Consider the following 13,391-nt stretch of genomic DNA (forward strand, 5'->3'; position numbering starts at 1 on the left):
ATAATAGATTATATTGTTAGCAAAATCAAAATTCTAAAATCAATTCCTTGATGTAATACTTCCTTTTGGCACCTGCAGTTGAAAATTCTACTAGTTTCTATCATAAAACATATCATATACAAAAGTATACAAAATGTGTATATATAGCTAAAAGAATAGTAATTCTTAACGGACCCTGATACATACCACTCACCTTAAGAAACAGAACATTACTGATACTTTGGATGCTCCCATGTGCCTGTTCTATCATCTTTCTTTTCACCTGCTCCAGACTATTCAAAATGTTGTGCTAATTGCTTCCTTGCTTTTATTTATAGTATTGTCACATTTATATATATATATATCTCCAAACTATGTTTCAATTGATTCATCTTCCTTTCCTTTCTTGCATCCACCCATCCTGTTTTTTGAACCTTATGTATATGAAATATGCTATATATATTTGTCCTTCACTTTTACACTGTATTTCTCAGAGCAGTTCCTTGACTCTATCATCTAATTTTTCACATAATCCCTAAAGTTAAAGGAACGTATTAAACCCACTTAAAGCACAAAAAATGCGGTACAGTGCAGCTAGCAACTTGCCGCATTATGAGAGAACAATGGACACATCTTTCTACAGTAAAAGTAAATAAACCAATGACTGTCTCAGAGCTTTATAAAACATTTATATTTTTAGCTTCAATTAAAACAAAAACATTTCTCTAGTGTTGGGAGCACAATTCAGTTAATATTTTTATACTGACTTTACATAGCTGGTATTTTTTGCTTTCATATTAAAGGGGAAGGTACATTAAAGAGCCCTGATGATGAAAAATCCCTAAATAATATTTGAATATTTCATTAAAAGGAAAACAAGAGTAAATTACATAAAGAATATCAAGAGAAGATTTATCTTTCCTTTAGGAGATGGACTATTAGGAAACAGTCGTATTATGGAATATTCTAATTAAAGAAGATGGCTCCTAAAATAGGTAGTTTGACACTGATCGATCCAAAGATTTCATTCACCTGAGCAAGTGGTGGAAGAATCTCCTTGCATATTTGCTGATTTGGTCTCTATATTCCAATATAGTTGTATCCAGAAGTGGTCTTGTTGGAGCATAGAAGGTTCCAAGGCTTGCCTCAAGCTGTGCTGTGGAATTCAAACATAGCAGCACTAAAACAAGTGAAACTCCTTTAATTACAACAGAATACTCATGTTTGCAGTCATTCAGGTTTTGCAAACTTGGATGAAATGTGAGCTTGTTGCAGGAAAGATGAAATTAAAATATGACAGCTGGTACAAAAACAAACCTGTGTATAAACTTTCACTTGAGGCAAAGCTGACAATGACTCCAAGCAACAAAAAGCTGTCAAAACTGAAGAAATCCATAATGAACCAACCTCTCACCACAAATGGGTAATTAAAACAGTGACTCATCAAAGCAACACAGTTTGAACTAGTATTTCCAGTAAAATCAACTCACAGTGTGCTCAACATTTACTCTCTTTAGCTGAAAGAAAAAAACTAACCTTTTTGCATTAGGAATTGAAATCAGTAGAGTAGAAATATTTTAAAAAATAATACTAATAAAAATAGGCTTATTGGAATAAGAATATCTCTGTCACAATTTTAAGAGAACAGTGAAAGTCCCTATACCTTCCCTAAATCCTGCTGTAAACAAGATTCTTGGTTTTGTCTGAATGTGAAAGCCTAACACCACTAGAGGGAAGGAAGAGGATTGAAGAGCAGATTTTGCTAAACTAGAGGGCTAGCGATTAGGGGAAAAGGCACGTTTTGACTATTTCACAATTTTACCAAGACATGGCTATTGGGCTATGTTTCTTCCCAGAAATACCTGGAAGTTAAGTAGTTACCTTAACAGTGAAAGTAAAAGTATGTATGAGAACACTACAGTTCACAGTAAGACTTCCGTGATTTTTATGCTAGCACTGGGTTGAATAAACAATTCCTTATTTAGCAAAACTCTTTAGTTTTAGGCATATTTGAGTTTGAAAGCATTAAGTATCTCATCAGAGTAATTGCTATGGACTTGGCTACGCTATTAGTAATTTCTTTTTATAATCTCAAATCCAGACAGTAAAGTAAGATGAACTTTACAGGTATTTTCTTTCAAAGCAGCAGTCAATTTAGATTAAAATTGAATACAGCAATGCTATTGTGAAAACAAGCCAGATTCTCTTGCCATTGCTTGTTTTCTTGACAGCATGTTTTGTACATCTGAAATGTTTGAACCTACATGGAATACTCATAACTCCTAGCACAGTTATAGATTCATTAGATAGCCCAGCTTGATGTTTAAGACAGAAATGAAGATCTCTATGATAACCACAACATGGCTGCAAATAAAAGAGCTCACTGGGTTCCACTAATAAAAGGGAAACAAATTACCATGTCCAATTTGTTAGATTCAGCTAGAATAAATCTCAACAGAGAAGAATTCTGAATGTTTTAGAAATGTGTTTTGCAGTTACTTGGGGCGTGGGGGAAATGCACATACCTACTTAAAATGTACATATTCTGATAACCCAGCATCATGCAAACATTTTAATAGCCTAATATCATACAAGTTTTTTATTTCCCTATCTCCCCAGTATGGTTCCTTGAAAATATCCTTAAGAATCTGATAATACCCATTTGTGTATTCCCTAGTGATTTTTCTTACAACACAGTAGTATTACAAAAAAAATTCACTCAGTGCTGAGTGAGAGTTAATATTTTATCTTTTCCATATTTCTTCTTTAACTATAAATTTAGGGTCTCTTGCATAGATTGTGTGTATCATAATAGGCTTTCTTTAGCAACTCTACTTTTACATATATATTTTTTAGTATGTACCCAATCTTGAGAGTGTATCAATGAAGAAATACCATAATTACTTGAGATAAATCTGCAGGCAGAAATATTACAGTAATACCTAAAATCCTGGAGTTATACTCTTTTTTTTTTTAACTAATATTCATGAAGTACCTACTGTGGGCCAAGCACTGTAGTATGTATTTTCTCATTGAAGGAATACTGGAGTCTTCGTAGATGGATTTGTATTACCTCCAAAAAGCACATTCGATTAACATTAAATATTTATTGTGGGCCTTCTATGAGCTGGGCAATGACCCATGATACAGACTTCCTGGAGCAGCATGTTCTTCCTTATTATTCTTCTCTGAACTTACTAAAATGAAATTTACCTACAGAATTCTATCCAAACAACTTGTTTATTTTGGAAATGCAATAAAATGGAATGAGAAAATCTATAAAAATGCAAAGAAAATAGTAGGAAAAAAAAAGCTCTGCAGTAAGTAACTTTAGACATAATTTCCTCTTTTCCCTACCTTGTAAATTACCTAGTTTCTCATTCTTGAGTTCCTACCTTTAATGTCCATGATTACTACAAAGATAGAAAATAAGGATGCAAATGCTAGAGTGTTTTACATGCATTTTACATTAAGTAAACAAATAACTCAAAAAATACACTAGATAATGGGCAAATGTTAAGATTTATTTCATTATTATATGTGACATCTTTTTTTCCCACCTTTTTTTTTTTTTAAAAGTGTCTTGCCTCTCTCTGGACAAAAGACATCTGCGATCCCAATGGGCAAAATTACTTACTGAGCAAAGGCAGGAAAACCCTAGCAAGCAGAAGGGGCAGTGGTGTTAGAACTACAAATCAGAAGAATGAAAACAGGAAGGAGCAGCCTTGGCTACAATTCTGACACAGACAAAAAAAGGTGAATGTTCAGAACTATGGTGTGGCCCGAGGACTTGGATGTGAGAAAAAAATTTTGATGTCTAATGTGAGAGAGGAATAAGGACCCTTATTGGGGCTCTCTGTCTATCAGATCCCAAAGAGCATATGAAATTTCTGATCAGAGTTTGAAATCTGAGCATATTCAACACATGAGCTTAGAATGAATTGTACAATGACTGCATTGTGAGTGCCAACATAAGCATATACAGAATATTTGTCTTTATGTTGACAAATACTGTACAGTAAATACCACGTAGGAGCGATTATTTGATATATGATCACTTCAGTCTTAATAGGGCATTAACATTTTTGTCTTTTACTCTCCAAAAACATAACTCAAAAACATCCTCAAAAAATAACTGACTCAGTGACATGTACTTCGTGTATTTACTAAAGCCATTTATGAAATATATTTTAAGTCTGACCTTCTCTCTCTGGAGTGAGCTTTCGTCTAAGAAGATGGTTTGCAATAGCACTCATGCTGATAAAGCACTGGTGGCCCAGAGCGTCCCAGTTCATGCCACTCAGGATGTTTATTGCCTCATAGATCTCATCATAGTGAATGTACTGGAAGATGATGTCTACCAGGCCCAGCTGTCCTCGAGTGAAGACACCTGTCACAAAACATGTAAACCCAGGTGAATCTTTTAAAATAAAAACTAGAATAACAAAAACAGAGTTCATTTTTCCATAAAGAAAAGAAAAAAAAAATAGTCATTTCTTGGATAAGTGCTAGAAATGTGGGATTGATCCTTTTCTCAACTAATATTTGCTATAAAAGATCTTGGGACAACATAAAACACATGTGTTTATCCTTTCAAAATGAAAGAAAATTCACTTTTAATCTTAGAAGACCAGGAACTAAAACCAAGGCTGGGGGAGAAGCATTCTGATATGGTTCTATTTTACTGTCTTTAAATATGATTGATCTCATTTGAAACTATTTCTGTGTATTAAATGACAATAAGTACTAAGGCTTTTAAGCAGATTTTTTTGGTTTGTTTTGTTTTGAATTTTAATCTTTTAAAAATGGCTGACTGTAAAATCTTTTCTTCAGCTAATTTTACTTATTTGAGCAAGTCTACAAAAACTTCTTAGTGCAAATAATAAAACTAAGTGAGAAAATGTATATGAAATGACTTTGTAATTTATAAAGTATCATAAAATATTATAGCAATTCTTTTTATTACTATCATCGCCATCACCATCATCATTTAACTGGAATAGTTACAGGTTTCAGAATTTTTTAAAAATATATTAGTTTATGAGAAAGATGCTGACATTTTTCATAGTTAGTCCCATCAAAATGAAAACTTGTGCTATATTTAACAGGACTCAACTTGATAGGGAATCTGGGGGAATTGCCCTGACTATACTAAGCAGTAAAACTTTACTATTCATTTTGTGTTGGTAGAATCAAAGAATGTGACTGTCCAAAGGCCTTCATGAGCCTGCAGTCAAGCATTGCAAGTCCTCATAAATCAGGGTGGCTCCTTGGCAGTAGACACTAATGCACAGAAAATTTGCAGTAAACTGAAAATATCTAAAATCTGTTGACTCTATACCCTAAGCAACGTTTCTACTGGTGGTGAAAGAACTGATCTGTTGAGAAGAAAAGCTAACATATAAACATAATCAAATAGTTCAAAGACAATAAAGAGAAAATCTTAAAAAACCAATTATAGGAAAAAAAAACACAGGATGAGCCACAAAACAAATATGAATATGAATGCAGATTTTACATCTGAAATTATGCAAACCAGAAAACAAAACGAAGACACATTTAAAATGCTAAGAAAGAAAAAAATTAATTAACCTAGAATTCTATAGGGTACAAAATTCATGAAGAAACATAACAATCCTTAAATGTACCTAATAACAAATCTCTACAATACTAAAGCAAAAACTGACAGAACTAAAAGAAGAAAAAGTCAAACCTACAATTGTAGTTGGAGATTTTAGCAAGTCACTCTTGTTAATTGAGAGAACATGTAAACAGAAAACCAGTAAAAATAGAAAATATGTGAAAAATACTATCAATGAATTTGACCTAACATTAACCAAGATAGAACATATTCTGGGTAATAAAACAAAACTCAATACATTTAAGTTGTGAAATCATGCAAAGTAGGTTCTCTGACCACAACAGAATTAAATAATATATCAATAACAGAAAGATATTTGGAAAATCCCCAAATATTTAGAAATTAAGAAACATTCTTCTAAATAACTCATTGGTCAAAGAAAAAAATCATAGAGTATACTAGAAAATATTTTGAATTGAATAAAAATAAAATATAAATAACACATCAAAATTTGTGACAATGTAGCTATATCACTGTTTAGAGGAAAATTTCTAGCTTAAACTGTTTCAATTAGAAATAAAAGCCTGGGCTGAGCCCGTGGCGCACACGGGAGAGTGCAGCGCTGGGAGCGGGGCGACGCTCCCACAGCGGCGACGCTCCCGCCGTGGGTTCGGATCCTATATAGGGATGGCCGGTGCACTCACTGGCTGAGTGCCGGTCACGAAAAAGACAAAAAAAAAAAGAAATAAAGGCCCCAAATCCATAATCCAATCTTCTACATTAAGAATCTAGGGAAAGAAGAGCAAATTGGATCCAAAGTAAATAGAGGGAAGGAAATAATAAAGATAAATAAAAAAATAAAGAATATAGAAAATTAACTCAAAAGCTGGTTCTTTGAAAAAATCAGTAAAATTGACAAACCTTGGTCTAAAGTGAAAAAAAAAAAGAGATAACATAATTACCAATATCAAGAAAAACCACTACAGAATTATAGACATTTTAAAATAAGTAAATAACATGAATAACTTTATATCAATAAATATAACTGAAATGAAATGGATTCCTTGAATGATCCAGTCTATTAAAGTTCACTCAAGAAAGAACAGAAAATCTGAATGGCCCTCTATGATTTAAATTTGAATTCATTGTTAAAAACCTTTACACACACATGCAAACAAACACACACATACAACCTGCATATCCAAATGCCTTTATTGGTGAATTCTATCAAATATTAAAAGAAGAAATAACATAAACACTACACAACTCAAAATGTAAGAGAAGGGAACACTTCTCAACTCATTTTCATGAAGTTAACACTACACTGACACCAAAAATGACAAAGATATTACAAGAAAAGAAAAGAAAATTAGAGACTAACATCCCCCATAAACAAATACAAGAATCCTTAACAAAATATTAGCAACCCACCAACATATAAAAAGATAACATGACACGAACAAGTGAGATTTAACCTACAAATGTTAGGTCATATAAACATCTGAAAATGAATCAATATAATTCACCATATGACCAGAAAAAGTAGAAAAACATATAACCATTTTAATAGCTGTTCAAAAAATTCACCATCCACTCAATATAATATATATTTAGCATATTAAAACTGGAAGGAAACTTCCTCAACCTAAAACATTATAATTATAGTAAAAGACTGTATTAGTCCTTTTCTGTTGCTTATAACAAAATACATGGAGCTGGATAATTTAAAAACAAAATTTATTGCTTATAGTTTCAGAAGTTGGGAAGTTGAAAGTCCAAGTAACACATCTGGTGGTGGTGACAGTGACCCAGGGGTCTCACAATGCAAGATGGTGGAGGCAGAGAAAGCAGAGAGAGAGACAGACTCTCCTCTCTCTTCTTTAAAACCATCAGAACCACGCCCCTGACCACCATTTTAAATCCCTTCACTACATCATGGTCCTACAATCCAATCACCTCTTCAAGGCTCCGTCTTTCAATTACCATAATAGGATTTCCCACCCTCTTAACAGTCACAGTGGGGGCCAAATTTCTAACACATAAAACTTGGGGGACACAATTCAAGCTTCAGTGAGTTTTGGGGGAACATAATTCAATCCACTGCAAAGACCAAATACTTTCCACCTAAAATTGGAAAAAACAAAAAACAAGGATGTCCTCATTTACCACTTTTACTTAATATTGTACTAGACATCTTAGGCTAGTGTAACAAGGGGAAAAATGAAATAAAAGGCATACGGGCTGGATAAGAAGATATAAAATGTTTTTTAATCCAGTTGTCATGATCATCAATGTAGAAAATCCTAACATATCTTTTAAAAAGTTACCACAACTAAGAGATAAATTTTAACAAAATATGTACAAGATCTTTACCCTTAAAGCTATAAAACACTGCAGACAGAAATTAAAGAAGATCTAAATGAATGGAGAAGGATACTATGTTCATGGATTAAGAGACTCAATATTCTTAAGTTGTCATTCCTCCCTACATTGATTCATATATTCAATACCATTCCAATAAAAATCCCATCAGGTGTTTTTGTAGAAACTGACAAGTCAGTTTTAAAACTTAAAAAGAGACCAGAACAATTAAGAGACACCTAACTACTGATGTGAACATCTGTGGGAGATTGTAGGAGTGCAGCAGGAAAGTGGTGGGATCCCTGTGGAGCATGAAAGCCCAGGATGGTGGCGTGGAGAGGAGAGAGAGGCACACAGCCTCAGCTGCCATGTCTCCAACACTGAGATAAGTGCAGGAAGAATTTTCCTTTTCTGTGTAAAGGTAGGCAGAGGACCCACACAAACCCCCATCCTCATCACAGAGGCCCACAGATCCTTTGGCAGGACCAGCCTGCTGCAAAATGTGGGAAGTGACCTAGAATACATACCCTGCATCACTCTACAACAGGAGCACAAACTCTGCACTCCGCACACCCCACTCTCATGACCCAAGTGGATGTAGGATGATGCCATCTTGAAACCCAAGCTGTTATGGGAATGCACCCTGCCTTGGGGTGAGTAGCCCTCCTCCCAGTGCACCCACAGGAGAGACTACAATGCCCTGATCCTGGAGGCTTGAAGCCTTGGCTCACAGCAGCTGTGACTCTAGTTCTGCGGTCTGGGAAGCCAGCCCTAGTTCTGCTGAACTGATGCACACCCATGTCCTCAGCCAGAGATCAGACAGCCAGACGTTCCTCAGGTGGACCAACTCCCATTCCTCTCCCTGTCCCCAGCCCCAGCAGCTGACTGAATTGTGTGTGCCTGAGCCCCCAAGCTAGAAAAACAGCTCACAGGTCTCTACCCTTATGAATAGACCCTCTGGCCAGTGGAAATAAAGGGCATCTGCCCCTCCCAGAGAACTGGCCAAGCACCTCCCTCCTGAAAAGTACCACCTAGCAGCCTTGCCAACAGTCCCAGAAGCAGTTGCACCAGTTTCTTCATTGCAGGCCTGCCTATTGACCCCACCCACTGCTTGAGAAGCATATGGATGGTTCTCTCACTGCAGCTCTGCCTAGTGGACTTTCCCACTTCCTAAGAAGTGGCTCAGCAGCTCCATCCTTGGCAGTCCACTTCCTTAACCACAGAGGGAACAAAACCTCACTTAGGGCCCCAAGAAGTCACACAGCAGAAGGGCCACTGGCAGACCAACATTCGGCTAGCTGAACCAAAGAGCACCCATGCCACTGGCTCAGAGAAACAGCTCAGCTGTCATACCACTGGAAGACTCACCCCTGAGTCTTTTAACCATCAAACACACACAAATCAAAGTGAGAAATAGCCTGGCTAATGAGCCCTTGGTAGGCCTACCCCTGTTCAGAGAAGCAGCATGGTGACCATGCTGCTGACAAACCAGACCTGGAGACCCTGACATACCATATGACCACTGCTCTCCCAGTCCGAGAATCAATCCAGCAACTGCATCCCCAGTGAACTAGCTCCTGAGATGACCCCCAGCCTGTGAGCCAACCCAGTGAGCCCTCCTCCAGAAAAGCTGTTCCACCACTGCCACAAACCTCCAATGCACAGGTTGCTGAGCACTTGCAGACATAGTGAAAGTGAAACTACACAAAGTCTACAATACTACATTCCTCCTGAACAAAGCCATTACACTCTACACAATCAACATCCTAGGGCACATTTGCATATGAAAGTCTTTTCCCATGCAGGCCACTCTACAAAACTCAAAAAAAGTGACTGTTCCACTTGATGCACAGATAGCAACATAGGGAAACAAGGAACATGAAAAAATAAGGTAATGTGACACCACCAAAATACCAAAATAATCCTCCAGTAACTGATCCCAAAGAATTAGAAATTGCTGACTTGCTGGAAAAGGAATTCAAATTAATGATTTCAAGGAAACTCACTGAGATAAAAGGGAATACAGGCAAACAGTTCAATGAAATAGGAAAAACAATTCACAATTTGAATGAGAAATTTAATAAAGAGATAGATATCATTAAAAAAAATCAAGCAGACACCTTGGAATTGAAGAATTCATTGAATGAGATAAAAAAAATAGATCTGAGAGTCTCAGCAACAGACTAGATAAAGTAGAAGAAAGAATTTCTGATCTTGAAGATAGCAGTTTTCAAATAACAAGAAAACAAAAAGAAAAAGAATAAAAAAGAATTTTTCGGAAAAAGCCTACAAAATCTATGGGATATTATTAAGCAAACAAATATTTGAATTATGGGTATTCCATAAGGAGAAGAAAACAAAAAAGATATTGAAAAACTATTTAAAGAAATATGTTGGAGTAGCATAAGGAGGTATCTGTGGTGGTCAAACCTTATGTATTTTGAATGCAGTGTTACAGGAATCCACATGTGATAAAATGACATGGAACTATAAAATGACATTGGACTATTGTTATGTAAAATGTAATCTTTGCATAAACTGTGTGAAGGGTACACAGCAAGTCTTGGTACTGTTTTTGCCAGTTCTTAAATTCTTGTGAATCTATATTTCAAAATAAAAACTTAAAAAAAGAAATAATAGCTGAAAATTTCTCTAGTTCTTGGGAAAGATGTGAACATCCAAATCCAGGAAGCTCAAGGGTCCCCAAATATATTCAACCCAAACAGGTCATCTCCAAGACACATTATAGTCAAACCCTCCAAAGTTAAAGAGAAAGAGAGAATTCTAAAAACAGCAAGAGGAAAATGTCAAGTCACTTTAAGGGAACCCCCATTAGACTAAAAGCAGACTTCTAAGCAGAAACACTATAGGCAAGTACAGAATGGGATGATATATTCAAAGTACTGAAGTAAAAGAAGTGCCAACCAAGAATATTATAACCAGCAAGGCTGTCCTTCAGAAATAAAGGAGAAATAAAGTATTTCCCAGACAAGCAAAAATTAAGAATATTCATCACCACCAGACCGGCCTTAAAAGAAATACTTAGGGAAGTCCCACATGTAGAAGAAGAATAACAATAACATCCATCATGAAAACACATGAAAATATAAAACTTACTGCTGGAATAGATACACAAAATAGAAAGAGAATGGAATCAAACCTTATCAATACAAAAAACCACCAAACCACAAGAATGAACATTAAGAGAGGAAGAATGGAACAAAGGATACACAAAATAATAACCAGAAAACAACCAACAAAATGACAGGAGTAAGACCTAACATATCAATAACAACCTTAATGTAAACAGATTAAACACTTCAATTAAAAGAAAGAGACTGACTGAATGGATAGAAAACTATGACCCATCCATATGCTGCCTACAAGAAACACACCTTGCCTACACAACGATACATATAGACTGAAAGTGAAGGGATGGAAAAAGATATTCCATGCAAATGAAAAACAAAAGGGAGCAGGAATAGTTGTGCTTATATTAGATAAAACAGTCCTTAAGTCAAAATCTGTACTAAGAGACAAGGAATGACACTATATAATGATAAAAGGATCAATACAGCAAGAGGATATAACAATTATAAATATATATGCACACAACACTGGCATACCAAGATATATAAAGCAAATATTATCAAATCTAAAGGGAGAGATAGACAACAACACAATAATAGATGGGGACTTTAACACACACTCTCAGTATTGGACACATCACTGAGACAGAAATCAATAAGGAAATATCAGATTAAAATGGCACCATAGATCAGATTATCCTAACAGACATATAGAGAGCATTTCATCCAACAGCTGCAGAATATGCATTCTTTTCATCAGCACATGGAACATTCTCTAGGATTGACCATATGTTAGGCCACAGAAGAAGTCTCAACATGTTCCAAAAAACTGAAATTATATCATGTACTTTTTCTGACCATAATGGAATAAAACCAGATATCAATAATAAGAGGAACTTATAAAACTACACAAATACATGGAAATTAAACAAATTGCTCTTGAAGAACAAATGGGTCAAAGAAGAAAGAAGAGATTAAGAAAGAAATTTTTTAAATCCCTTGAAACTAATGAAGGCAAAAACACAACATATGAAAAACTTATGGGATATAGCCAAAGCAGAATTAACAGGAAAGATTATAGCAATAAATGCCTACCTTAAAAAAGTAGATTCCAAATAAACACCTACCAATTCACCTCAAGGAACTAGAAAAAAAAATTAATCCCAAAATAAGTAAAAGAAATAATAAAAATTAGAGCAGAAATAAATGAAATTGAGACTAAAAATAAAATACAAAAACTATCAAATGAGAAGTTGTTGATAAAAAAACAAACCATTGGCCAGACTAACCAAGAAAAAAAGAGAAAAGACTGAAATAAGGAAAATCAGAAATTCAAATGGAGGAGTTCCAGTCAAGATGGTGGAATACATGGTCCCCAGTGTCACTCTTTCCCAGAAATCAACCAACTTACAACCCTATAAAAAAGCAACAGCCCAGCTGGGGCTGCTAGAGCTCAGGGGAAGAGGAGAGACCTATGGAGTGCAAGAAGCTGGGAGAAGCCACAATGAGAGAAAGAAAAAACTGCTCTGACCATTTTGTGCTGTGGCAGCTTTAAGGCTGGAACTGCTGAGCACATGGAAAAGAAGCTGGCAAAAGCCACAGATGTCTCTTTCAGATGGAGTTGTTTGGGGGTGGCAGGGGAGAAGAGAGCCTTGGTGGCCCCCAGGCCAACAAGATCACTAATAGGGGTCCCATGGACCCACACAGGAGTGAGGAGCCACAATAACTGAAAAAATGGAGCCACTCAGAGGCCAGTGAGTCATCGCAAGGGACTGGTGCACAGCCTGTCCCTCATGAAGTGTTTGCAGCTTGGGCAGTGGGAGAGACAGGCTCACTGGGGGAACACTGGGGCACAGAAAGGGCAGGTGATCTGCATCCCAATCAGCATAGGACCACTCAGAGAAGACTGATCAGGAATATAGAATTGCATGGGGTGCAGTTTGATGAAAAACCTCAAGCCCAGATCAGAGTTACTACACAACCCAGGTGCATGGAGTCTCTGAAGAGCTGGAAGTACCTATAAAATCAACCACTGTCAGCCCAACCCAGTGCACACAAAGCACGGGGACATCAGGCAGGGGAGGCGGAAGCTCCACAGAAACCACACACCCTGAAGTGTCGCCGCGTGACCCAGCAGCCCGGCCGAGTGCATGCTGACCAGAGAGGAGGCTCCCCGGGGAGACCCAAGACCCAAGGCAACCACACAAGCAAGGCACTATGGCCAACTGAGCAGACACTGAGGTGGCCATACCAAATTTGCAATCCCAGCAACATCCCAGCCAGACAATAGTGTCAAACCTGTGGACTGTGAAACACCCTGCCACAATGACTAAACATCAAAGGAAAGATACCAGAAATATGAAAAATCAAAAAAGTACACG

At 36.5% G+C, this 13,391-nt stretch overlaps 1 protein-coding gene across 1 annotated transcript in view; it reads right to left on the minus strand.

Annotated features, from left to right (window-relative positions):
* The window catches only part of WDPCP (WD repeat containing planar cell polarity effector), a 300,778-nt gene that overhangs the window by 190,525 nt on the left and 96,862 nt on the right, over positions 1-13,391 (minus strand). The window contains exons 11-12 of the mRNA XM_063077774.1: positions 4,181-4,369; positions 1,012-1,135 (exon numbers count right to left, since the gene is read on the minus strand). Of these exons, the coding sequence (XP_062933844.1) occupies positions 1,012-1,135; positions 4,181-4,369 (313 nt within the window). The remainder of the gene's footprint in view (positions 1-1,011; positions 1,136-4,180; positions 4,370-13,391) is intronic.

The sequence above is a fragment of the Cynocephalus volans genome, chromosome 14 (assembly GCF_027409185.1).
Source record: "Cynocephalus volans isolate mCynVol1 chromosome 14, mCynVol1.pri, whole genome shotgun sequence".
Classification (NCBI taxonomy): domain Eukaryota; kingdom Metazoa; phylum Chordata; class Mammalia; order Dermoptera; family Cynocephalidae; genus Cynocephalus; species Cynocephalus volans.